The sequence below is a fragment of the Podarcis cretensis genome, assembly GCF_951804945.1.
Source record: "Podarcis cretensis genome assembly, chromosome: 5".
In the NCBI taxonomy this organism is placed as follows: domain Eukaryota; kingdom Metazoa; phylum Chordata; class Lepidosauria; order Squamata; family Lacertidae; genus Podarcis; species Podarcis cretensis.
Window position 1 is genome coordinate 14,290,810 of NC_137174.1, and position 27,938 is coordinate 14,318,747.

At 47.6% G+C, this 27,938-nt stretch overlaps 2 protein-coding genes and 1 long non-coding RNA gene across 10 annotated transcripts in view; all 3 read right to left on the reverse strand.

The window, feature by feature from the left end:
- The window catches only part of NFKB2 (nuclear factor kappa B subunit 2), an 89,521-nt gene extending 73,575 nt beyond the window's left edge, over positions 1 to 15,946 (reverse strand). Inside the window, exon 1 of the mRNA XM_079975132.1 lies at positions 15,600 to 15,946. Coding sequence (XP_079831258.1) covers positions 15,600 to 15,931 — 332 coding nt within the window. The 5' untranslated portion in view covers positions 15,932 to 15,946. The remainder of the gene's footprint in view (positions 1 to 15,599) is intronic.
- LOC307215862 lies at positions 12,206 to 13,248 on the reverse strand. Its single transcript, XR_013838686.1, has 2 exons — positions 12,735 to 13,248; positions 12,206 to 12,311 (listed from the first exon to the last, which is right to left on the reverse strand). It is a non-coding gene; the product is annotated as an uncharacterized lncRNA (long non-coding RNA).
- Positions 15,947 to 23,705: 7,759 nt separating the features above from the next.
- The window catches only part of GBF1 (golgi brefeldin A resistant guanine nucleotide exchange factor 1), an 87,607-nt gene continuing 83,374 nt past the window's right edge, over positions 23,706 to 27,938 (reverse strand). For 5 of the 8 annotated variants that reach the window (XM_079975059.1, XM_079975060.1, XM_079975057.1 and 2 more), the window contains 2 exons: positions 27,503 to 27,640; positions 23,706 to 25,089 (listed from right to left, as the gene is read on the reverse strand). In XM_079975059.1, coding sequence (XP_079831185.1) covers positions 24,803 to 25,089; positions 27,503 to 27,640 — 425 coding nt within the window. In that variant the 3' untranslated portion in view covers positions 23,706 to 24,802. The remainder of the gene's footprint in view (positions 25,090 to 27,502; positions 27,641 to 27,938) is intronic. The other 3 variants (XM_079975058.1, XM_079975063.1, XM_079975062.1) reach the window with 2 other exon arrangements.

A 27,938-nucleotide genomic window follows, 5' to 3' on the forward strand; every position in this document is an offset into this window, starting at 1 on the left:
CAGTGTGCAGTCAATCAGACAAGCCTGGGCTTTGGGGTCAGTGTTAAAAGGTAAAGGTACCCCTGCCCATACGGGCCAGTCTTGACAGACTCTAGGGTTGTGCGCTCATCTCATTCTAGAGACCGGGAGCCAGCGCTGTCCGCAGACCCTTCCGGGTCAACGTGGCCAGCGTGACAAGCTGCATCTGGCGAGCCAGCGCAGCACACGGAAACGCTGTTTACCTTCCCACTGGTAAATGGTCCCTATTTATCTACTTGCACCCGGGGGTGCTTTCGAACTGCTAGGTTGGCAGGCGCTGGGACCGAACGACGGGAGTGCACCCCGCTGCGGGGATTCGAACCACCGACCATGCGATCGGCAAGTCCTAGGCGCTGAGGTTTTACCCACAGCGCCACCCGCGTCCCGGGGGGGTCAGTGTTAGATATGGAGATATGAAAGCTAGGAGCTAAACGGCACCTGAAACTGAGGTTATGGACGCAACAGCGGAACATCTAGGCGCGCTTTTTAATACAAAGCTGAAAATGAATGAACAGCAGCTAAAATATTATGTTCATTTTTCACATGGTCTAGTCCTTCCCCTGCCCACCCACCTAATATCTTTAAGAGGGTCTCTTCTCCAGTCTTCAGAGAGTAGCTGGAAGTGGAGAGGCTGAAAAAGGTCCTCCTTTCCTTCCACTCTGCAGTTTTAATCTGAAATCTTAGGCACGGTACTGCGCCCAGAGCTCAGAAACGGCTTGTGCTAATGAAATTCCCTGACGCAAAACACACCTAGAACAATGGGAGTTTCAAACACTGTTTGGGATGTACCTGTGGCCCCTGATTTGAGTGTCAATTACAGAGTTTTGGGGATGGCACAGAAAGTGGGGTTTGTGGCACAAAACCAGCACACATCTTTGGCACCAGTATGGAGTCAAACGGACAACGTTGGGTTTTTGGCTATTTACTTGTGACCCCGATTTGCTGTGTCAATTACTCGGTTTGCGGGGAGGCGCGGCACGAAACGCGGGATTTGCAGCAGAAAACCAGCACTAAGCTTTTGGGGGGATCCAAAATTTGGGGGTCCACATGTTAATGGTGCTGGGCTGGCATGTGTTGCTGTCCTCCAGCAGAAGGGAAGAGCTGATGAACTCTGGAGAAATAGCAGGCAGCGGGAGAGGGGTGCCTTATTATAGCATCGTCTGTCTGAGGCAGTTGCCTCACTCTAGCTAAGGTCGGGGCCATCCCTGCACTTGGAATCAGCTCCTTCCCCTGCCAGACTATCTGCTTGGCAGTGTTTGTCTAGTGATAAGAGTCCAAATGCCTCCCCACCCCTTAGATAGCAACCTTTTAAGGAAGATTTTTCAGGCCCAGGGCTGCAATTGCTTCTGGGCAGCCGTGCCCACATGCCAGCAGTGGGTGGGGTCAGGGCCAAAAGTGGGTGGAGCAATGAATACTATTTTCTACTAGCTGTTCTAGACCCAGTCGCACATCCCTCTGTATCCTCCATCCAGACAAGCAAGAAGCCAGGTTCAGAGGTCAAGTAAACATTCCAACCAGGCAAAAGCACTCCAGGAGGTTGCAGCCCAAGGCCAGTAACCAACACACTGCATTAGCAGGACAACGTGCAGAAAGGCAATCCACATACTACTGCTCACCACCGCTGCTAAAGCAGCCACAGGACTGCCGTTTCCATTTAATTGAACATTGTTAATTGGCACGATAACCATCAGCACGTTTAAGGAGCGTCCACCAAATCACCAATTTCTAAGCTTCCACATTCTTAGCATATAACAGCAGTATTAATCAATTCACACATTTTTGCATTCACTTTTCAAAATAAAAACGCAGACTGATGCAGAAATGTGGTGGACTGAATGAAGACTGCGGGGGGGGGGTGGAGAAGGGGAGAAAAAACCAAGAGAAGCCCAAACCGACAGATCCTTGCCCATCGCTAACAGGCAGTGCTTAAAATAATTCTTTTTAAATGCAAACAGTCTGCCTGAATAATAGAGAGAAAGGCTGGCCAGCAAATCTGTGTCCAAAAACAGGGGTGAAGCCAGGTCTGAGCTGTGGGAGAAAGAATGCAAGTCCCAATTTGCATATATATTTGTATGCACTTGATTTTTTTTAAGCACGGCAATCCTTTTCTGCCTCTGTCAAAACCTAACAAAGAAAAGAAGGGTCTAAATTTCAGCCCCCTGCTGAAACAAGAGGTGAGCAGAACCTTTCTATTTGAATGCAAAGGCATGGGCTCAAACTTTTTGGTAATAATAATAATAATTTATTATTTATACCCCGCTCATCTGGCTGGGCTTCCCCAGCCACTCTGGGCGGCTTCCAACAGAACACTAAAATACAATAACCTATTAAACATTAAAAGCTTCCCTAAACAGGGCTGCCTTTAGATGTCTTCTAAAAGTCTGGTAGTTGTTTTTCTCTTTGACATCTGGTGGGAGGGCGTTCCACAGGGTGGGTGCCACTACCGAGAAGGCCCTCTGCCTGGTTCCCTGTAACTTGGCTTCTCGCAGTGAGGGAACCACCAGAAGGCTGTTGGCACTGGACCTCAGTGTGTGGGCAGAACGATGGAGGTGGAGACGCTCCTTCAGGTATACTGGACCGAGGCCGTTTAGGACTTTAAAGGTCAGCACCAACACTTTGAATTGTGCTTGGAAATGTACTGGGAGCCAGTGTACGTCTTTCAAGACTGGTGATATATGGTCTTGGCGGCTGCTCCCAGTCACCAGTCTAGTTGCCGCATTTTGGATTAGTTGTAGTTTCCAGGTCACCTTCAAAGGTAGCCCCACGTAGAGCTCATTGCAGTAGTCCAAGGGAGATAAAAATTACAATCTAATAGCATGTGTAGCAAGTCATTTATATCCCACCAGAGTAAACACAATGGGAAGAGTGGATCAGGGAGGGGAAGCACCTTGCAGGAGCTGCCAGAGTGGCAAGGCGGCAGCTCTTCACAAGTCAGTCACATCAGTCAGGGAGATGGTTTGGCACCTTTCGGGAGATGGGCTAGAGTAGCGCCAGACAGAACCTACCCTGTAAAAGGTAAAGGGACCCCTGACCATTAGGTCCAGTTCTGACCAACTCTGGGATTTCGGTGCTCTTCTCGCTTTATTGGCCGAGGGAGCCGGCGTACAGCTTCCGGGTCATGTGGCCAGCATGACTAAGCGCTTCTGGCGAACCAGAGCAACGCACGGAAACGCCGTTTACCTTCCCGCCGGAGCGGTACCTATTTATCTACTTGCACTTTGACGTGCTTTCGAACTGCTAGGTGGGCAGGAGCAGGGACTGAACAACGGGAGCTCACCCCGTCGTGGGGATTTGAACCACCGACCTTCTGATCGGTGTAATAGGAATTTTATGGTCTTAGATATATGGTAATGTTCATAAGTGTACCAACCAAGCACATACATAGATCAGCACAGGAAGGCCAACCTGGAACCATTTTTATTCCTAAACTGAGCAAATGTTTTCTCTGCATGGTCAAAGTAGAAAAGCCTCCCCATTGTCTTTTGCTTCACAAATCCTATCTTAAGGGTGTAAGGGTGTTTGAATAAGTATTTATCACTACAAAGGAATGGCCAGGCTCCTCAGGCAATCCAATCAAGTAACCTGCCAGACAGGAGATAAACAAGGACAAGAGAAAAACATTTAAATTTCTGTTTAGACCGCCTTTTTCTGTGATGTATGTATGATGTTTCTGAGGGTGGTCTTGATCTACAGGGTGGAATTTCAAAAGTCTTTATAAGCCCTTGCACAGCATTTTTGGGGGTTCCTCCTCCTCTCCTGCGTGTGAGGGGAGCACCCTGTTGCAACAGATCAATAAAGATCAAGCTTACTAGCTGCTTTGCTTCTCAATATTCTCTGGTTGGCCTGTTATTTTCTCCTACCAATAGGGAACCTATGTAAGGACTCTATATGGGCTCTTGGATACCCCATAAGGGAAAAGGGCATTTTTTTATTTACAACAGATGGCAACCACGAAGGGACTTAAATTCTATAACAGGTTTTGTTTGTGTGCATTTTAGGAACAGCATTTCCTGACAGACTTCTCACATGAAATAATTTTCCCTTTTAACATGATATGGGAACCTCTAACAAAGTGTTTGTCCCTTCTTTTCTCCCACAACACACACACACACACACAAAGTGGGGGGATACAAACAGTAATTTAAATATTCTGTACCCAAGATTCTCAGAAAAGTCATTGCATTTGTCAGGTTTCATAAAACTTGTGTGTCTTAGCATTTATTTATTTTTTGTTCCTCATAGGTCAGTGTGTGTGTGTGTGTGTGTGTGTTTTTACTTTGGGGACATGCCCATCACATGTTGTAAGTCATTTTCATCAAGTTCTTTTATCAGATAGCACATGTTGAATTTTAAGCCTTTTTTCATTGTTTTCCCATTTTTTCAGTCCAGTAGTAATCTGTGCGGTTTTGATAATATCTTTGTATTATTTAATAATAATTCTTTTCTAAACCTGATGTCTTTGCGCCAAGTCCATTTTCATCTGACTGGTAATCTAATTTTTTGCTTTTTTGGGAAAAGGGCAATTTTTTATTTACAACATCGGCAAGTTCTAGGCTCTGTGGTTTAACCAACAGCGCCACCCGCATCCCTGAACCTACCCTGTACTTTTGTGTATTCAAGGGGAGACGTGACCAGGGACATGGCATGGGGGGGTGCTGCACACAATTTTTGAGCGGGCACAAACCAGGTGACCTCACCGCAGAGTGGCCTGATGTTCCTCTCTGCCTATCAAGGGTCATGTTGGCCAGCCGGGCTCCCCTCTGTGCAGGTAGGCAGATGGCTCAGCACAGCCCCGCTAGGGGGTGGGGTCGTTCCGGTGGCGAGGGCTGGCGAAACACCCCCCCCCCCCCGCCGGGGTGTCAGCAACTGATGCCGTGCCGCTGGATGTGACCTTTTTTGCCAAGGCAAAATGGAGCACAAGGGATTCTGGGCCTTCGCTACAACCACCACATTGCAGGTTGGGCTGAGAGTAGCCTACAATAACCCTCTGATATAGTGTACTGTTGCACCCCACTGCGAGAAGGAGGGCAGCTTTCAGAAGCCCTGTAAAGTAACCCGCTGTGAAATTCCAACCCTGAGATAGAGCCACCGTCATACGTCCTCCCAGGCCAAACCCAATTATAATAATAATAATATAATAATTTATTATTTATATCCCGCCCATCTGGCTGGGCCTTCCCAGCCACTCTGGGCGGCTTCCATAAAAACCAAAAATACAGTAAAATATCACACGTTAAAAACTTCCCTGAACAGGGCTGCCTTAAGATGTCTTCTGAATGTCAGGTAGTTGTTTATCGCTTTGACATCTGCTGGAAGGGCGTTCCACAGGGTGGGCGCCACTACCGAGAAGGCCCTCTGCCTGGTTCCCTGTAGCTTTGCTTCTCGCAATGAGGGAACTGCCAGAAGGCCCTCGGCGCTGGACCTCAGCGTCCGGGCAGAATGATGGGGGTGGAGACGCTCCTTCAGGTATACTGGACCGAGGCCGTTTAGGGCTTTTTAACTCAATCGCTTGCTGACTTCCATGCAGACTGGTTGCACTTTAAATCTAAACAAAATTGTTTGTGAATTAAGAGCCAAATTAGCGCACGCAACCCATTTTTGATGGGGTTGTGTGTGTTTTTTCAACTCTCTTCGCCACAGGCTAAAACAGGAAACACCAGGCACTTCCAGGCTGTCACTGTATTGTGGGTGGGTTTCCAATTCATACCAGAAAGTGGGCATTGCACAATTATGGTGGATTTGGGCTCTTATGTAATAAACCTGCTTCTCCCCTATCTGCAAAAAATGAGACTTTTTGCAATAAGAAAGGGGGTTACGAAATGTACTGGAAAACGTGGGGTAACCATTGCTTCACTTAACCTCATTTAATCTGCATGAATGTTCAATAAACATATAACCTACCTGCAAACTTTGTCCAAATAAATCTGGATGTTCAGTAAACAGGTTGTCTGAAGTGACCACAAGCACGCACCCCAATTATACACTCTGCAACATTCTGTTTGCAAAGACCTGCTTGCTTAAATTCACATCATTTATAAATAAAGAAATAACAGGCAGCTCCCAGTCTATGATGTTATAGCTTTATGGAAAGCTTTCATTTGCTTAAAGGTAAAGGGGTAAAGGGACCCCTGACCATTAGGTCCAGTCGTGACCGACTCTGGGGTTGCGGCGCTCATCTCGCTTTATTGGCCGAGGGAGCCGGAGTACAGCTTCCGGGTCATGTGGCCAGCATGACTAAGCCGCTTCTGGCGAACCAGAGCAGCGCACGGAAACGCTGTTTACCTTCCCGCCGGAGCGGTACCTATTTATCTACTTGCACTTTGACGTGCTTTTGAACTGCTAGGCTGGCAGGAGCAGGGACCGAGCAACGGGAGCTCACCCCGTCGCGGGGATTCGAACCGCCGACCTTCTGATCGGCAAGTCCTAGGCTCTGTGGTTTAACCCACAGAACCACCCGCCTCCCAGCATTCATTTGCTTACTTATTACTTATAGGTCCAAGAAATCCAAGACTGCTCGGCCAGTTCTAAAGGTTGGTTGCTCCTACCGCTAAACAAAACTCATAGCTCCCTTCACTCTCTGGCAAAGGCAGGAAGACAACATTACTGGCACTGCCATGGTGCAAGTCAGTAGAGCATGAGACTCTTAATCTCAGGGCTGTGGGTTTGAGCCCTGTGTTGTGCAAAAGTCCTGCGTTGCAAGGAGTTGGGACTAGAAGACCCTCATGGTCCCTTCCAACGCTACAATTATATGATTCGAAGTCAGAATGGCTTTGGCCAATGCCAAGTTCACAGATTTTATTTTTCAAATAGCAGCTTTCTCCAGGGGGTAGGATCAGCGGGCAAGACCCCAAGAAGTGCCCAAACCATGCCCAGCCACGTACAAGCATCATTCACCCTAGGCTACCAACCACACTTCCATTATTTATGGCTGAGGTATAATAAGCAGCCGGCACCGCCAGCCAAGCAAATTAACATGGAGGAATAGTGGCTGGATGGGATGAAGGAGCCTAGACGAAACCACAGACGTCCTGAATCATGCAAGAGAAACTAGCAATTAGCTAAATGCTGTAATTAGTCCCTACGACTGGGCCTGGAGCTGCAGTTTCTCAGGTGTACTGGGGAGGAGAGGCTTCCTGTTGCTGGGTGCCCACATTCAAAATTCTAAGCATAGGGCTCCTTCCTTTTTCACAAGGCCATGGCTTCATCTGAGACTCCAATACTTTGGCCACCTCATGAGAAGAGAAGACTCCCTGGAAAAGACCCTGATGTTGGGAAAGATGGAGGGCACAAGGAGAAGGGGACGACAGAGGACGAGTTGGTTGGATAGTGTTCTCGAAGCTACCAGCATGAGTTTGATCAAACTGCAGGAGGCAGTGGAAGACAGGAGTGCCTGGCGTGCTCTGGTCCATGGGGTCACGAAGAATCGGACACGACTAAATGACTAAACAACAACAATGGCTTCATCTACGGTCCTCATCCAACCTGCTTTGTGTAAGCATAGCATAGCATCCAGTCTGCTCTGCTTGCCTTCTCGTCATTGCATCTATTGCTTCTATTTATGGTTTTATCCTTTACTGTGTTGTACAGCAGACCCTCCAAGTGTCCCTATTTTCCAGGGATGTTGTGATTTAGAGAAGCCGTCCCGGTTTCTGATTTGATCCCGGAATGTCCCACTTTTCCTTAGGATGCCCCTATTTTCATCGGAGAAATGTTGGAGGGTATGAGATTATCCAACCCCCGAGCCATCTGAAGGCAATCCTGTATAGGGAAGTTTTTTTAAAAAATATTTAATGTTTTATTATGTTATTATATATGTTGGAAGCTGCCCAGAGTGGTTGGGGTAACCCAGTCAGATGTGTGGTGGTATAAATAGTAAAATGATCATTATGGAATGGGACGTCCCTCAGAAAAAACGTTGGAAGGTATGGTATAGTAATGTGGTTTAAAGCAAAATTTGAATTTCAATGAGGGTCTGTAATAGCTTACACACAATCTCTTAAAACTGAGTCCATGACCCTCTTGTCAAACCAATGTTTTTCTGTAAAATACATACTGTACATCATGCACTCAAGTTTCAAAACCAATTTAACATGTAACATGAGAAAAAGAGGTTACTGTTTGAGACCCGCACCCTTGGGCTCATGTAACTAGTTTCATGATATATATTTTTTGGACCTGGCCTTTGTCTTCCAGTACAGTGGTACCTCAGGTTAAGAACTTAATTTGTTCCAGAGGCCCGTTCTTAACCTGAAACTGTTCTTAACCTGAGGTACCACTTTAGCTAATGGGGCCTCCTGCTGCCGCCACACCACCGCCGCGCAATTTCTGTTCTCATCCTGAAGTAAAGTTCTTAACCCGAGGTACTATTTTGGGGTTAGCAGAGTCTGTAACCTGAGGCATCTGTAACCTGAGGTACCACTGTACTGTAAATGATCTTGCCCTGTATGATCTTGTAGTATGTGGAAATTACCAAACAAAAACCCATTATTTACGCAACTGCCCCCTCTGCAAGAAGATCTAAATCATGAATTGAAAAAAAGGATTGTAGGCTACCTGATCAAAAGTTTTGGATTTTGCCCCAAAGAGAAGTATAAAAGACCCGCCAAAAGACTTAACCCTCAGTGGCTAGGACCTACAACAGGATATGAGAGCTGCCCAACCAATTGGGAACACTGATCTCAGAGGGGGCTTGCTTTATTCGATACCTTCAGCTTTCACCCATAGTTTCCTCTGGGCGCTTCCCAACTGTTGATATTTTTGGGTGGCATTCAAACACATACCAGCAAACTCAGGCTGTGCATTTATTGTTCGTTGGGAAGCCTTGCGCAATAAACTCACTTCCTCAAAACACTGGACTTTTTGTGGGAAAGCCAAGTGAGAGAAAAACGCAGCGAAAAGTGAAGCGGGTAACATTTGCTTGATTCAGCATGGTCTAAACTCCCTGTGAACAAAAAATCTGAATGAATGCTCAATAAATAGTTGGACCACCACCCCGGTAAATAAATCAGGATGCTTGATAAGAAGGTTGTCTGGAAGCAACCTGGCTGGTACTGTCTGCAGCAAAGCCCAATGAACTTTCAGACAGAGAAACACAAATCAAAAGGATTTGCAAGCATTTCTGAACTTGCAATACCTATGGACAGAGCTGGATGAGTATCACAGCAGAAGTCAAGATCAGAGAGAAACAGAGCGCCTCTTCTGTTTAGGTAGAACTCAACACAATCCTGAAAGAGGCCAATTCAGAAAACAGAAGCTCTCTTGAAGCAGCAGAAGGGACTGTCCTGACTTGCCCCTAAACAGCACACCAATGCAACAAAAGCATGGACCTCATAACCAAAACCAAACCCAGGGCTTGTATATTTTTGTAACTGCTATTTATTTTGTGGTATTTTGGGAACCACCCTGGGATCACTATAAGCAAGGAAGTGCAGTCTGCAAACCTAGCTCATCATTTGCTTCTTCTGGACACAACAGTTCTGTATCAAAGCCACTCTTGCTACAGCTTGCCTGATCTCTTTTCCTCTAAGGAACCCAAAACTGTATTTTAGTTGCGTAGCATCCCTGAGAAGAAGCTCAGGTTGGCAAGGACCACCTGCTGATCTTCACAAACCAATGGCAACTTGCATTATCTTATGTATCCTCAACCACCAACTTAAGGAAGCTGCCACTGTATTTCTGCTTTGCAGATTGGCAAGCGGAGGTAGATAATCATTGAAACAAGGTTGGAAGGGTCCTCAAGGGTCATCAAGTCCAAGCCCCAGAAAGGCATGAAAACTCATCTCCAATGAAGGGCTCAAATACATGACCCTGAGATTAGGAGATTCATGCTCTACAGGCTGAGCTATCCACAGGTAGAAACCAAACCCAAGCCAAACAACAGGAGGACATGACTACGTGTGAATTCTGAAGAATTCGATGACAGACGTGTACTCCCAGCGTTGTAACTCCTGCTGGTTGCCTTAGGAGCTTTTGAGGCAGTATCTCATGCAACGCTGTTCTCGAAATTAATGCAAACTGGCTGAGATACAAGTGCTGTCACATGGGCTGACAGACAATAAACAACAGCTAATGATCAACAGAAGGGAAGTGTGGGTGGGGGAGCAGAAGGCCTTTCTTAAGGAAACACCCGGAGTGGGAGAAGAGGTGTCACCTCACCACCAACTCTGAAAATAAGGTTGCATCAACCAAGTAGTTGCCGCAAGGATTTTTTGTTATCTTTTATTAACAGGGTCACTTCAAAGGAGGGAACCCACTGGAATAAGGAAACTGTGATGCTTTGCAGTAAGAAGCAGGTATGGAACAGATGTGGAATGCCATCTAAAGCAGTCCGAAAAGAGCCAGTCCAAAAGGGTATGGTTTGTTGGTTTTGGTTTTTACAAAACCAGCCAGTGAAACACAGTGCCTCTTCAATGTGTGCTAAAGAATACATACAGCTCTGCACCTGATCATCCAAAACTGGCCCCACAGGCTCTCATGCTCCTAGGACCTAGGCCATAAACCTCCACTGCTTGTGCTTGCAAGTTGGCCACATAAAACAGGGGACCTCTGGCCAGCCTCCCCAGAAATGCCTTGCAGCACAGTATATTGGTGGGAGTGATGGGCAAGTCACCTATGGCTTGTATCAACACTGACTCAGAAATAAACCAAGTTGCTTCTTGTCAAAAACCAGGGAGTAGTTTGGCTTATTAACAAGCCAAAAGCGAATCCCTTGCCCTATGAAGTTCCAACCTACCCGCTCCCTCCTCACTTTTGTGAATCCTTCTGAAGTCTTTGCCCACTTTCCTGCAAACTCTACTCAGCATCTGGGAATGGCAGCAGCCAACACTCCAGGAACAGTGTTCAAAATTTGCCAGGTGTATTTTGCACCTGGCTAACAGCCACTTGGGACATGGGTGGCACTGTGGGTTAAACCACAGAGCCTAGGACTTGCCTATCAGAAGGTCGGCAGTTCGAATCCCCGTGACGGGGTGAGTGCTCGGTCCCTGCTCCTGCCAACCTAGCAGTTCGAAAGCACATCAAAGTGCAAGTAGATAAATAGGTACCACTCCAGCAGGAAGGTAAACGGCATTTCCGTGTGCTGCTCTGGTTCGCCAGAAGTGGCTTAGTCATGCTGGCCACATGACCCGGAAGCTGTACACCGGCTCCCTCGGCCAATAAAGCAAGATGAGTGCCACAACCCCAGAGTCGCCCACAACTGGACCTAATGGTCAGGCGTCCCTTTACCTTTAACAGCCACTTGCAACCAAGTGAAGATGCCCGCGCGCCAGGATGACGCCTGGCGCCTCCACCATCTAGAGGTGGCTGCCTGGGCTTCCTTGGAGCTTGACCATTTTCACACGCTAACAACACACCCTGCAAAATTCTATCTGTTATATTTTATCTGCCCAGTCAGAATGAATTTCAGGAACCATCTTGGGTTTTCATTCGAGAGGGGGCTTATTATTTGTTCCTCATCTGAAACTCTGGAGAACTGCTGCCGGCCAGTGTAGGTGATACAGAGGTAGACAGTCCATGGCCTGACTCAAAATGCAGCTTCCTATGTCCCTATATACCTGGAGTTATTTGAATATTTGCATCTTGCTCCCTCCCTAGCCAGACAACACAAACGCGTTGTCTTGCAGCTAACGAACGGCAGGCAACTGTCTCCTTACAACCAGACAAGACAGATTCAACAAGATACCAATCAGTCAGGTTGAGGCAGCCTTCCTCAGGCACCACATTACGGAATATCTGTAAAGGGCAGCCAGTTGTAATTTAGTTTAGCCGCATATTTTGACAATGCAGATTTCCTGCCTGAGGCACCGCAAATGTTTTGAGGCAACCGTCTGCCTCTCCTGCATTGTCCAGAATTGACAAGAAGCCTGGAAAGTGATTCAGCTTGGAAGAATCTGCTAACTAAACACACCAATCAAGGGTAGGCAGCCATCTGGTAGTGACAGGCAACCCTGAGCCCCACCGCGGCCAGACAGGTTGCTTGATCTTTTAGTCCGAGGCGAAACCAGTAGCCCAACACTATGCATGCTTACTCAGAAGTAAATCCCGCTAATCCTTAGGATTTACTCTCAAGCCAGGAAAACAATGGAGATTGTGCATGTATCCAGGGAAGGGCTTAATGTTTTGAACAGGTCAAGGAAATATCAGGGTTCTTGGCAACAAGGTGTTCCTGCTGCTGCTGTTTTTTTTAAAAAAACTTTGTGGGTATTTCCCCCAGAAAGGGTAAAAGGGTGGGGGGCACAGGAGCCAATTCCTAGGGGCCAAGGTACTTTCAGCCACCCCCAATAAAATATTTGAGCCTCCGTTATCAAATAATGGAGGCATATAATCTGGACAAAAAAATGGCTTCCAGGTGGAAAAATCAAAATTGGAAATAGAGCTGTTAGATCCCAAAAGTAAGAATTTGTCAAGTATGTATAACTTGCTGTTGAAATGGAACACTCAGGATGAAACGGTGAAATCAGCTATGATTAAATGGGCACAAGATGTTGGACATAATATTATGATGGCTGACTGGGAACAGTTATGGACCACAGGTTATGGGAAGGTTTGTTGTGTTTTCTTCTTCTTTTTGTTTTGTTTTAATTGTTTCTATTTTTCTATTTTTTTGTTTTTTTTACAAGTTTGTGTTTAACTTGGTGTGTTTTCTTTTTCTTTTTGTAACCTTTAAAACCTTAATAAATATCATTTTTTAAAAAAAAAATAAAATAAAATATTTGAGCCTCCGCCCCCCGGTTGATGGGCATTGCCATTCAAATACTGTATGTGTACCTAGTTTTGTGATAGATTATGTGGGGTGGAGCTTACCTGTCCGCCCTCCCAATATTTTATTCAAGTTGGCACCCCCGAGCAGGGGAAAATGCATGGGTCAATATTTACCAGACACTGGAGAGACCTTTTGGCAGTGAACATGGATCACTGGTACCAAACTGCATGGGAAACAGTGCTACTAGAAAAACTAATCAGCAGATCAAACAAAGAAGGAGGCCTTCCCCCTTGTGTGGCTCCTCTTTATCACATACAAAGGCCAACAAGACAATGACCCCCTCCCCTGCCCTAACAACTATGAATCAATAGGGCTAACTTAACCTCACACACAAACAAAACACCCTGCAACCAGTCAACTGCAACTAACCATAACTTGGGCCCTCTGATCACTCGCTCTGCCAGCAAAAATAAGAAACCTACCCATGCGATGTGGACAAAAAAATCTCCGCTCATACACTATGTAAATAATGGAAGTCCCTCACCCTCTCTGCTTTCACCCCTCCTATTTTCTCTTTCTCTGTTTTCTCCTTTCTCCCTCCCCACCTCTCTTCCTTCATCAACCCCACATTGCTACAAAAACGTCTCAAACTGACTGTAATGGACCTGTGTGAAGGATTTTGTTATTTGAAAACAGAGACACTGAGTGTACTTATGGAAAATCTTTCAACTGCTTCCCAATTTTGCCTGTGCAAAGTTTGTAGGGAGCTTAGACAGTGACTGGCTGCGTACTGAACATTTGCTCCAATTTGTTTTCCAGGATGGTATACAACACTGAGTCAAGCAATTTGTTCTGCCACACGTTCCAGTGCCTTTTCATGTCACTTTCCTTATAGCAAGAAGTCCAGTTTGGGGGGGGGGGGGAATCAGGCTTGTTGAGTAAGGGTGCCAAACCAACTTTAATGGAGGCTTAGGATATATCTTGTTCTTAGGTAACGGGGGGCGCTGTGGGTAAAAGCCTCAGCGCCTAGGTTCGAATCCCCGCGGCGGGGTGCACTCCCGCTGCTCGGTCCCAGCGCCTGCCAACCTAGCAGTTCGAAAGCACCCCCGGGTGCAAGTAGATAAATAGGGACCGCTTACTGGCGGGAAGGTAAACGGCGTTTCCGTGTGCTGCGCTGGCTCGCCAGATGCAGCTTTGTCACCCCGGCCTCTTGAGTGAGATGGGCGCACCAACCCCAGAGTCTGTCAAGACTGGCCCGTATGGGCAGGGGTACCTTTACCTTTACCTTTAGGATATATCTTGTTCTTAGGTAACCTCCTCCTTCTTAGGCTTCTGAGATCAATGCTTTTTATCGCAATAGCTACTGAAATAGTTCAGCAGCAGAGTATAGACTTCAGGAGTTCCTGTAAAATTCTGAAGTTGGGCAGTGGAACGCTGAGCACCTTCCACTCTTGTAAGAAACCAACTACCCCTGGAGCTCCTTGGGTAAATGCCAGCTGACAATGGGAAGCTGGGTTTTAAGCTGCCAGTTTCTAAAATGTCTATAGCCCCATCCTTTGCATGTCTTAGGTGCAGTACATATATATATATATATATATATATATATATATATATATATATAGACAGTAAAAAAGGTAAAGGGACCCCTGACCATTAGGTCCGGGTCATGTGGCCAGCATGACTAAGCCGCTTCTGGCGAACCAGAGCAGCAGACGGAAACACCGTTTACCTTCCCGCTGGAGCGGTACCTATTTATCTACTTGCACTTTGTGCTTTCGAACTGCTAGGTTGGCAGGAGCAGGGACTGAACAACGGGAGCTCATCCCGTCGCAGGAACCGCCGACCTTCTGATCGGCAAGTCCTAGGCCCTTCCAACTCCACAATTCTAACCCAATTGCATGATGAAGTAAATTGAATTTACCAGTAGCTGATTCAGTGGCATAGCGTGGGGGGTGCAGGGGGGGCCGGCCGCACCGGGCGCAACATCTGGGGGTTAGGGTTAGGGGTAGGGTTAGGGGGCGCAAATCCACGGGTTGGGGGGCGCAAATTACTTGCCTTGCCCCGGGTGCTGACAACCCACGCTACGCCACTGAGCTGATTGACTCCCGGTCAAACGTTGAAACTTTGTAAATGAAAGAGACAGAGGAGAAATGCACTTAAAACCTCTGCTTAAAAAAACTATAAGGAAGGAGAGACCACAACCTCCAGAGGGAGACCCTTCCACTGTCCAACAGCTCTTACTACTGATGTTTTGTCGGAATCTCCTTTCATTGCTTTGATGCAATGTCCGAACATCTCTGGCCAAACGAATCAGAATCAATGCTCAGTACACCCGGGGCGTCATCCAACGCGTGCGCAAAACTGCGCGAAAACAAATCGGGAGGAATGCTTGATAAGCATGTCGTCGGGAAGACACCTCGGGCACGCACGAGGAGCGCGCATCGCACTACTGTATAAGCAGCACTCTGGAAACACGTGGCAGGCTGGGACGAGACACAAACACACGACACGCAAAGCATCCTTCCACGCAGATGCTGCCCGGAAACTTTCCACTGGCACTGGCTCACTGCCACCCCGCCTTGCACGGGTGGAGGAGAAGCGGAGGCGCTTTTGGGGCCAGGCGAGGAGATGCGAGGGCCATCCCCGGCTCGCGGGCGCAGGGCCGAGCGGAGAGGCCAGGCCAGGGCGCGGGCAGGCGGAGCCGGGAAGAAGCAGCAGCGGCAGCCGCGGCTCCGGAGCGCAGCGCAGCCCGCCACCTTTGCCTCCCCCCGGCGGCGCCGGAGCCCCCAGAGCCGCTCGGGGCAGAAACGCCGCTGGCTGGAAGCGTGGCGCGCTCGACCCCTCGCGAGGGTCCCTTCCCGCCCCGTCCTGTGTTACTCACACGATCCACATGCCGGTGATGCTGAAGGCGGGCAAGGCGATAGGCAGGATCGCCCAGGCGGGCATTTTGGGGCGGAGGCGCGCCCGACAGGGGGAGCTCGCCCGCCCGCCCAGCCAGCGTCCGGTGGGCGCCAGGAGGGAGTCGGCTGCAGCGCGCCTGGCGCCGGCCCTCCTACCAAGGCCCTCGGCCCCTTGCGCAGCCGACTGACTGGAGCGCGGGACGACGACGACGACGACGGCGCCAAAGTCGGCGGGGCTCCAGCCCAGCGGCGGCGGCGGCGGCGGCCAAAGCGTAACTTCCCGCCCCCCGAGGAGGAGGAGCGAGGCCGGCATGGGACGGGGCGACCCCGCCTCGGGGGCCGGTCTCCGCGCGCTGCCCGCCCCGGCTTGGAGAGGTCGGGGAAGGGAGAGCTCTGCGCGCGCTCGTCTTCGCCTCAGCGAAAGGGAGAGGCTGCGCCTTTCCTGAGGAGAGCGAGAGGCGCGCCAGAAAGCGCCCTGCTTCGGCAGAAGAGGCTCTCCGTCTCTCCCCCTCAAGGCCTGCTTGGTGCTCTTCGCGCTTGCGGCCCGGCGAGGCTCGGAAAGTTACCAGAGAGGGGGAAGTTGAGTTGGCGCTGCTTCTGGCAAATACGCGTGTGAAAGTTGTCGCGAGACCGAGACGGACCATTGGTCCAGGCGCAAGGTTACCCCAAACTTGGGTCGCCTTCTGATTTTTTTTGGGACTACAACTCCCATCATCCCTAGCTAGCAAGACCAGTGGTCAGGGGTGATGGGAATTGTAGTTCCAAATCCCCAAAGTTTGGGAGACACTGGTCCAGAGTTTCACGGAGTGGGAGCGGTTTCCTCAGCTGCATCTGAGGATGCCGGGGCTTGAACCTACAGCCCTGCCCCACTCCCGCAAAGAAACTTTGGTTTTAATCTCTCTCTCTCTCCACACACACACATATATGGATGTAGTGGCCTGGCCTAGCCAAGGCTAGGGCAGGGTATTTTTCTTTAAAGTGCTGCCACTTTCTCCATTTGGTTACAGGTGGGTTGGAGACCTGTGGATTCAGTCAGGGTATGATGGTGATTTCTTACCTACCCAGTTTATCAAAAGGTCCCAGGACAGGATAGGAATGAACTCCTAGAGGCTGAGGTCCCTTCGGCCTCCCCAATAAAATATTTAAGGGGGTCGGGCCCCACCAAAGTTGATGGGAATTGCCATTCAAATAGTGTATCATGTCTTGTGGGACTTAGCTTCTCCCCTCCCCCCCCCAAAAAAAATAGTTCAACCTGCAGGACAGGTTACACGTTGCATTAATTAAAAAATATAGTGCTGAAAATCGTTTGAAACAACTTGTATGGATAGATTTTAGCCACCTCAACACTCTACAGTGTAGCACCTGTCCTGTCCTGGTAGACAGGGGTTGTCCAACATGCCCCCCTCCCTAGCTCTCGTTGTGCCTTCCCAAAGCTGGGTAAGCAAGGCTTTGGGAAGAGGCATGAGGGCTGTGACAACTGACAAGGACCTCCTGGGATAGCTCCGTTGATAGAGCCCGGGACTCTTAGTACCAGGCTCATGAGTTTGAACCCCACATTGGGCCAAATATTCCTGCATTGCAGGGGGCTAGACTAGATGACCCTTTGTGGTCCCTTCCAATTCTGTGATTCTATGACTCCCTCCTAAAGTCTAGTTAACACTTTGTCAGGAAAGAGGTGGGAGGGCTCCAGGACCCTGCCAGAGCCTCACACACCCAGTACCTCAGCTGGCTTTGGGAAGGCAGTGCAAGGGCTGCAAGATGAGAGGGTCAAATTTTGGCCTGGCTCCTTCCCCCCAACAACAAGGCAGTGTGTGTCAGGAGGGGAAAGCAGGCAAACTATCCCCATGCCCACCCCCACTAACCCCCCCCGGCCTATCACCCACTATTCCAACACGCAGCACAAAACCTCCAGATAAAAACCTGGCAAGCCAAAGGTCTACACTGTCTAAAACACTTCTACAAAAACAACAAATCCATGCCAACACAGGAAATACAGGACAAACTAGGGGACACCTAAATACCTTGGCTAACACACCATCAATTTCATGCCTTCTTAAACAAATGATGATGACGACGATGATGGCAGTGTGTGGCCTGTGGGTTTTGTGTCAAAGTGGGACGCGGGAGGCGCTGTGGTCTAAACGACAGAGCCTAGGGCTTGCCGATCAGAAGGTCGGCGGTTCGAATCCCCGCGATGGGGTGAGTTCCCGTTGCTCGGTCCCTGCTCCTGCCAACCTAGCAGTTCGAAAGCACGCTAGTGCAAGTAGATAAATAGATACTGCTCCAGCAGGTAGGTAAACAGTGTTTCCGTGCGCTGCTCTGGTTCGCCAGAAGCGGCTTAGTCATACTGGCCACATGACTTGGAAGCTGTACGTCAGCTCCCTCGGCCAATAAAGCAAGATGAGCACCGCAACCCCAGTGTCGTCTGCGACTGGACCTAACGGTCAGGGGTCCCTTTACTTTTACTCTTGTGGCCCCACTTGGTATGAAATGTTGGACAGCCCTGTGGTACACCTTCAGGGATAGTGGCAAAACGCTTAAGCATCTCAGAGATGCTTAGCTGTGTAAATCTCTTACTAAACTGAAGACAGAACACTACACGTATAGGTGTAACTCATCAAAGCCCTAGTTCCATGGGAAGGTATATGCTACATGCATGGTGATCTTGACACATCCGCAGGCCCAAGTATTCTCAGACTGGAGTGGAGGAACCAAAGGAATTAAGACCTGGATCTTTCAGCAGTCTCTTCCCTGCTCCCAGCCACACTTTTAAAAGTAACTGCCATCTGAGAGTAAATTCTGCCTAGCTCATTCACTTCAAATTATTTTGTAAGAAAAAAGACTAATACATATACTGTAACAATAAGTAAATATTAACTCACAACTGGGGAGAAAAGAATTAACCCGCCCATCCCATATATTGTGACCAAAACCCAAACCCTACACTGCAGTTATGCTTGAAAAGAGCTTTCTATCAGTGCCAATGGAAGCAGAGTGCTATTGGGGGTGGTCCCCAAAGGCGGAGCCCCAGCTATTTGCACCAAGTCCCAGATCTCTTTCCCCTTCCCCTCCCTTAAAAAAGAGAGACTTTGCCTCAGGTGGCAAAATGTCTTGGATTGGCCCTGTTTGGGTAGGGCAATCAGCTCTCCGTTTATTATGCGGAGGCTGCACTGTGATTCCAACATATCCCACCTTCTTTATCCAATAAAGTACACAGACCCCCAAATTGCTAACCTTCTCCCCCACTTTCATTAGTTGAGTCTTGCAGAATTCAGCACCAAAGGCATCCTAAGGATCCCCCAACCCAAGCATAGAGAGCCAGGGTCCTTCTGTTGTTGGAGAACTCCCATCAGACCCTGTTAGTGTGGGCTGGTCAGGGATGATGTTAGCTGGAGAGTACAGCTTCATCATCCCAGCCCTTTTTTAAATCCAGACTGCCATATTTAAAGACATGGGAAAAGGAAGCAACTTGTTTCTTACCATTTCTTACCCGCCCGCCCCCATTCAGGATCTATCTGACGTCTAAGCCAGGTTAATGTTCCAGAATTACTCCACACACAGCCCAAGAAGGGGGACATCCAAGGCATAAGGGAACAGGTTTAGCAACATTTAATGTCTCTTCCAGCAGACCCAAAAGCCAGTCAGACTTTGTGGGCTGTTCTATAATCACTAGACTACACTTCTATTCCCCCTGCTATTTAACCCACCACCCTCGCATCCCTTCCATCCATTTCCATTTTGACTATAACGCCAGGAAAAAGATCACACCTTCCAGGTCCCACAAAGAAAAGTCGAAGGGTTTTGGTGGACCTCTTTGTAGATTCTTTCGTTCGCTGTCAGAGGTTCCGCACAAGGAGAAAAGTCTGTCTCCATGGCTGGCGCAGCAGCAGCAGCAGCAGCTTGACCTCACATCCTATACACTCCTTAAGGAGGAGGCTGCCGTGCCATAAAGTATGGTGGCACAAGCATGGGAAAACACCGTGAAAATGAAAACACACACAAAAGGAAGAAAACACAGATGCCAAGTGTTTCCAAATGGCCAGTTTATTATGGTTTGTTTGCAGGGAGGTTAGATGATATTGCATCAAATCAAGCATCCTTCAACACTTTCCAGTGCATTTCTCCGCCACTTTCCTTATTGCAAAATGCCCGTTCTTTGGGGGATGTGGGTTCGTTGTACAGGAGCTCCAAATTCATTGTACTTGTGCAACCTGAATTTGCTAGTATGCAAAACAAAAACAAAAAACAGCAACAGTCTGGAAACACCCCTGGTTCCTCTTTTTTTTTAAAAAAAAAAATATTTTTTATTAACCGGCCAATCAAATCAAATTAAATCACATCACATAAATTCCGAATTACAAAGCCGAATTTTAAATTTTGTTGGGGGGACCCATATTTCAAGATCCGAAGGGGGATTCTGATCATCTTCTTGCTACTGCGTTAATGTCCAAATCAATCCAAATCAGTCCAAACAGAGTTCATAATTCTATCCAGTCTTATCTTGCTGTTTCCTGGTTCCTCTTGAACCTTAAATCATAAATAATCTTGACCATAAATCATTGTGGTGCTCAAATAAAATCAAGGAAGATGTGAGCCCACCCCTAGGAAGATGCCTTGTGCAGGATTTTCCCATGTATGTGCCTGCATAGTCTACAAAGGGCACAGATCATCACACTCTTCAGCTGCAAAGGCCATTGAATATTAGACACACAAGAGAGACTACTTGTCCAACTTGAATGAACATTTATGCTGGTTCTCCAGACCCTCTAGTGGTCATCTTTAATTATGAATATAGTAGTGTTAGTCCATGTAGTAGCCTCCAGATGTTGGTCTGTAACTTACATCAGCCTCAGGCAGCATAATAGCCAATGGCTGGGGTGATCAGAATTTTAGTGAACAGTAACTGGAGAGCAGCACAGAGTCTACCCCTGTTCAATAGTTTAATGCAGCAATAGCCCTGGAACTCCTGAGGAGCAATGAGCAAATTTCATGTTAGTCACCCTCTATGCTGCACAACACACAATGTCTTCTCTGGTGGAAAAGTGCAACATGTTGAAGTTGATGCTCGGGGAATATACCTCCAGCAGGTGAAGGTTTAAAGGATCAAGTTGCACATTTAATCAGATACAGGAGATCTTTGAAAAAAGCCATCACAAATTCAGTTTACCTTGTGTTCTTGTGTGCACTGTGGAAGACCTACCCAGTCACATTACTTTGCCCTTACAGAGCCATGTTTCTAGCTGTCAGGGAGGCCAGCTCTTTTTGGTGTTTTTCAAGCATAGATTCCACTCTTTGCCAAGACCTCTGTTGCAGAGGTACACAATGCCATCGTCTCCACCGTCAAAATAGGTACCTCTACCAGCTATAATCTCTGAACAATTTTGCTGACTTTTAAAGTTTCCTTAGCCAGTTCTTCAATAAGGGCAGAAATACACAGCCGCAGTTTAATTGCCCAAGAAAAGAGCTTACATGTAGACACTAATCTTCTGACTTTACTGTCAGAGGAAGGAGTTCCCTAAAAGCAGTGTTAACTGACAAAACAAAACCAAGGCTTTGTAGCACAAACAGTGCAAAAGATTGGCATGAGTTCTGATAGGTGCTTTCCTATCTGGTCCACAGCGCAGCATCCCTTCCTTCACCTCCACCCCAAATGCATGTTTTGGGTACTTCCTCATTCCATATCCTTCTCTTTATTATACTAGAACTCTGCACCACTCAATGACATTTGATTGAATAAGTATCCTGCATCCACTGCTAAACAACACATAACACACACACAGAATTCACTGCCACATGTTGTGTTGATGGTCACTCGCCTGGCCAACACTTAAAAGAGGATCAGGCAAACTGATCCAAGCCTATCAGTTGTTATTAAGCCACGACCACAAACTAGAATCTCCATTTTCAGAGACAGCCTCAGAACACCACTTGCTTGGGCAGGGGCAACTAACATAAGGAGAGAGGGGTGTTGTTTTCTTGCCCTACATGTCAGATTCCTGGATAAATTTCTGGGCAGTGTTGGTAACTATTAGATCCGCCCTTCGTCTGATTCAGTGGAACTCTTGTAACATAGAATTAATTGCCACAAGATGTAGTAATGACCACAAGCAGAGATGGCTGCTTTAAAAAGTCTCTGCCATTAGCTGCAATAGCTGAATGACAGTTCAGTTTGCAAGCAGAATATTTCAGAATGCTCTATGCATCTTGATTCCCTGCTGGTGATCTTCCATCGGCATCCAAGTTTCTGTTGTGATAAGTGGAATGCTGAACTACATGGACCTTGCTCTGATCCTGCAAGACAGCTCTTGTATTCATAGGTAAATATTCTGCAAATAACTGCTGACTCTTAAAAGCAAACAAATGTTTCAGGCACAATCCTCTTGTTCACATTTGTCTTTACCCTGAGCAACTATACCTCATTCTTCCTGCACCAGTTGTTGCATTTTCAAACTGCAATTACTTTCAATTCACATAACGATTAAAATACATTAATAAGGTGATTGGAGCTAATCACAAGAGTCTTGTCAAACACACGCATTGAGCTGGAAAGAAACTGCACTCTTTGGGTCATTTGTATAAGCAGAGAGGATCCCCATGCTTACTTCAGCAAACTCTGGATGTTCTTATCAGGTAGAGGCTGAACACAAACCTGTGATAAACAGTTTCATAGCAATGGATTGCACTAAAAAATGTTTTCTCCAGCTGGGATGTTAGAACTAGGTGGACACATTTTGTGAAAGTGGCCTTTTAATGCTGCTCAAGTTCAAAAGTGTATCAGGAATTTCAGCAGTTTTAAGGTGGGAAAGATTCAGTAACGGGCTTAATGGTGGTCTACATACTCTGTAGAATGGAACAGTGTGGAGGATGCTGTATGTATGAGGGATTGACAAATCTTCTCATTCTCGGTTCCTCTGAGTTTGTCATCTTTACAATCTTAAATTCAGTTTGTTCAATCTTCACATATGCTTGCATTTTTTTACAAAAAGAATATTTGTGAAAATTCATAACACTTTGGTGCATTTATACCCACGCATCCATTTCTCTATGCCATTTCGCCTAACGTACAAATTTTTGCAAGCAATCTGTCTTAGCAGAATGCCATTGCTAATGTTCTTTCCCGCTTATATAGACAGACATGTTTGCACGCACATCTTTGTAATATGTGCACTAATATGGGCAATTGGGAGACTAGCTGGTATCGCACAGAGGGGCAGACTTGACCCCGAAGCCTTCATAATTGCTAATCCCTACTTTACAGTGACAGAAATTGGATTCTAGCCACACTGCGATTGAAGGCAACAATTTTGTGGTGCACACACACACACACAAATCTGTATTCCTTCCTAACTGCAACCTAGGAGTGCTCTGCCAAGTCTCAAGTGTGAGAAAGGGGAGAGGGGGGTGTTGAGGGGAAACAGCCCCCTGGCCATTCATCCTGACACCACCCCCTCCCCAAGTAATGTTTGCTTATTACTGGCTTGGAGTAACTGGCTGTCTTGCCTAATCTCCTTTTCAGTGCATTGCAGGCAGTACTGTCAGGAAAGGCAGAATAGACTGAGGCGGTAGAGAGGAAGGCACTCCAGGCTGTGCACTCCATGTGCTCATGGAATGCACATGCTCCACCGCAACATGCCTGAGTGGGCATCAAGCAGATTGGTGAGTGAGGAGCAAGGTGGTGTCAACGGACTGTATGCGCCACCATATGGGCTTACCTAATGGCAACAATACACAATTGGCCATCTGCAGCACCTCCACCACCCTGAAGGAACACCTGAAAAGGCTGGATTGGCTGAGTCCCCAAGGTAGGGACAAGAACCTCATGTCCGTGAGGAGCTATCATCAATTGTTAAGGGTGATAAAACATGCACGCCCTCAAACGGCATCAAAATATGAATGTGGTAGGAGAATATAAAATATTTGAGGGGGTCGCCCCCCCAAGTTGATAGGCATTCCAATGGTGGGTGTGGCACATCATGTGACTGATTATATGGGGGGGGCTTACCTGGGATCCCCAATATTTTATTCAAGTTGGCACCCCTGGTGGGGGAGGGATGGGGCGGGGGAGAAGAACTGCTAAGCCAAAATAATTCATTTACAGGTCATATTTATTCCACTGTAAAAAGTCAATAGACTCCTTATATATATATACACACACACAGTCACCTGCCGTTCCACACAGTAGACACTGGCTTCAGTTCCCAATGGGATTCTGCAATAAATGTGGAGAATTTTAGCCTAATGCATAAGAGGAAGGAAGCACCAGATGAGACACATTTCACTCTGCTTTTGTGCTAAGAGGCCAGAGGTGCAGGAGGGGGTAACAGCATCCTCCTAAAGTGAAAGCGACCAGAAGGAAAATTTAGCAGCCTGTTCCCAAATGAGTTAGAGCATTATGTATGGCCAATTCCTGCCCGCTCCCAGAAGCCTCTCACTTTATTGGGCACTACTCAACCAAGTCTAGTTATCTTGTGAGATCGTGAGTGCAAGCAAAGAATGCCTGGAGGGCACCCAGTGAGATTTAACTGAAAGGAGGAGAGCTTCTAGTACAAGAGTTAGTCAAGATGGTACAGCTCGCTCAGCACTGCAGAGGTTCCCCTTCCCTGTCCTGGGCCCAGGCCTCTGCTTCCTGTCCCACATTCTCTGGTCTTGTCCAGTGGGCAGATATTTCCCCCCCAGCTCTCGCTACCCAGCAGAGTAGCTGAATAGTACCCTGAAGAGTCAAGCCAAAGAGTGGCGATAGGAAAAGTCACATTCTCAAGTCAATGCCAAAGAATATAGGCAAGCAAATATCCGTAAGAGAAGCGTCTCTGCTTAATTTCCTAGGGAATAAAGCTCCTCTGCTCCACTCTGCAGGAAACGCCTACCTTCTTTCTTTTCTTTTAGATCACAGGCAGCAGAAGGTGTGTGCTGAAAAGCTGACTGCTGCCCCCTAACTCTAAAGAGAAGAGAAGCTGGCCATCACCGACACAGAGATTGCCTCTGCACAAAAGGAGCCAAGAGCCATGGAACAGATGAGCTGGGATGGAAATGTTGGCCTTAGGTCCACTGGGGAGGACAGCCACATTGCAAAGTGGCCTTCCACACTTCTGCTAGGGTCTTCCCTACAGCAATCATGGCTTCTACCAGACAGAGCATCCTGTACCACCATCACCCCTGCAGCCAACTGTCCTTTTTACTCCTCTCCTCAGTTGACTTCAGAAGCTGTCATGGGGTCAGTCGGCCGCTGGGAGGCCAGAAGAGGCACAGGAGAGGTGGCCTCTATGAGGGCTGGGTTCAGAATAATAGGTAGAGTCATAGGTGGCACTCCCACCTGTAAGGGGGAGGCCAGAGGCTGAAGAATAAGAGGTTGCTGTGCCACCGCTTGAGGTGCATCTTTCGCCGAGCTCACTTTCACAGGTGCTGCTGCTGGAGGGTGGAACTGTGGTCCAGAGAGACTGGAACTGCTGGGAACTAAAGCCGTCTCAGGGTCTGCTGAGAGAAGAGAACAGATTTTTCACATGTTCAAGAGGAAAATTAGTCACCAGATAATATGTTCCATGGGGACACGGGTGGCGCTGTGGGTTAAACCACAGAGCCTAGGACTTGCCGATCAGAAGGTCGGCGGTTCGAATTCCCGCGATGGGGTAAACTTCCATTGCTCTGTCCCTGCTCCTGCCAACCTAGCAGTTCAAAAGCACGTCAAAGTGCAAGTAGATAAATAGGTACCGCTCCGGCGGGAAGGTAAACAGCGTTTCCGTGCGTTGCTCTGGTTTGCCAGAAGCAGCTTAGTCATGCTGGCCACATGACCCAGAAGCTGTACGCCAGCTTCCTCGGCCAGTAAAGCAAGATGAGCGCCGCAAGCCTAGAGTCGGCCACGACTGGACCTAATGGTCAGGGGTCCCTTTACCTTTACCTAATATGTTCCATGACCTTCCCAAGCTTCACCTAGCTCACTCTTGGTGTGTATAAAGGTAAAGGTACCCCTGCCCGTACGGGGCAGTCGTGACCGACTCTAGGGTTGCGCGCTCATCTTGCTCAAGAGGCCGGGAGCCGGCGCCATCCGAAGACACTTCCGGGTCACGTGGCCAGCGTGACGAAGCTGCAACTGGCAAGCCAGCACCAGTGCCGCACACAGAAACGCCATTTACCTTCCCGCTATAAAGCGGTACCTATTTATCTACTTGCACTTAGGGGTGCTTTCGAAGTGCTAGGTGGGCAGGAGCTGAGACCGAACGACGGGAACTCACCCTGCCGCGGGGATTCGAACCACCGACCTTACAATCAGCAAGTCCTAGGCACTGAGGTTTTACCCACAGCGCCACCCGTGTATAAGTACACACCAATCATTCCTTTTTCTCTTGGTTTCTTTTCACTCCCTGTTCCAGGGACCGCAATATCTCAAGGATATGGAAATATCTTTCCATATGAACCTACCCAGACCCTGAGATCATCTTCTGAGGCCCTCCTTCGTGTGCCCCCTCCTCGAAAGGTTTGGAGGGTGGGAACACGAGAACGGACCTGCTCTGCAGTGGCTCACCATCTGTGGAATGCTCTCCCCAGGGAAGTTCATCTGGCACCTTCATTATACACCTTTAGACGCCAGGCAAAATTTCAACCAGGCCTTTGTTTGATCCTGTTCACATCCTATACCCTTTTAAAATGTTTTTTTTTTGGGGGGGGGTAGCTACTGGGTTGTTGTTTTTATTTTTATTAGGTATTTTGTGGTTTTATATCTTGATTTTATTCTGTGAACTGCCCTGAGCCCCCCAGGTATAGGGCAGTATATAAATTCAATAAATTAATAAATCGTCATCGTCGTCGTCATCATCATCGCACTGCCTCTTCAGTCACCCCATGTGACGTGCCTCTTCCAATTCCTATGCTAGTGTCCCATTCTGCTTCTCATTCTGCATATATTTGTTTCTTTAACTCTACACCTTTAGCAGCTCAACAGATTCCTGTCTTCTTAAATGGTTTTACCCATTCTCCCTTGCTGCTCCTTAGGCTGGAACTCCCAGAACACAAACACATGTGACGCCAACTCTTTCTCCCCTTCAAACCTCACCCTGAAACTCATCTTTTATGAGAATGCTTTGGCTTAACCTCTAACTGAAGCTTAAGCAGTGCAACTGAATTTTCTCTCTTTTATCCAGCGCTACCTCTTCTTGGTCTAGCTCCATCTTTAACCCTTCAGCCGGCAGTCAAAAGCACTTTTAGTCAGACAAGCCTGTGGCCTCATTACCCACCTTGTTAAGGCATCTGTAAATATTCAAATCGATGCATTTTACTGATGTTTTTACCTACTTGTTTTTATTTTTACTTTGTATTTTACTGCTGTTAATCGCCCTGAGCACCATTTGGTGGAAAAGAAGAATATAAAATTAACAAATACGGATTCCTATCCTCTGTTTGCTGTACTTCCCACATTGTAAGACTTTAGACCGTAAGCAACCTGGAACAGGGATATGTTTGTTGCTGGTTTCTTGTTTGTTTAACTTGCATTAGTTTGTAAAGCATCATGTTCAGTGATGAGGAGATTTGAAAAATTAGTCATGCAATACTGCTGCTGCTGTTACTACTGCCACCAGTTTGCAGCAAAGAAGAGATCTGGTCCCACCCCTAAGACAGAAAAGGAGCAGCTGCAGGGGTTTGTTTCCTCGCTGCCTGCCTGAAAAGGTGGCAAACTCTCATTTCTGCTACCAGCTAGGTGACGTAGGCCACTTGCATCTCAGGAAGAATATGGCAAGGAGACAAACATGATCCCATTCATTAGCCAGTGAAACAACACCTCTCCAATGCTTGCTTCCTCTTCCTCTTCCTCTTCCCATTCCTTTTATATCATGTCTATTAGATTGTGGTGGTGGTGATAGAAGCAGCTCATTCTTGCAGGAACTGTAGGACTTACCAATGGCCGCCAGCTCAGACGACTTCTCAGAGGGAGCTGAATGGGTGGCAGTCCTTGTATCCCCTCCAGGGGAATGTGGCAGGGAAGATACTGTTGGTTTGGGAGGATGCATCTCTATTGGTAAGGTAGGAACTGGGTCTAAATAAAAACAGCAAGCAAAAGAAAAAAGAAAAGATTATACCTCTCGAGGAAAAAGGCTTTCCCTTAAATCAAGACTGCGTGCTCCCACTCATGTCAGATCAGGCTGCTCTGGCAACACGGGACAAGACTATACACACCAACCCACAAACGAGTATTCTCTGCTATGACAAGACATCAGGAGTCTATTCTAGCACGATCTGTGCAACAGCCCCGCTCCCCAATAGTCTGCATCATCAAGGGAACCAAGGCATGAACTGTGGTGTGAATCTTAACTTAGCCATCAGGACTGTTTGTG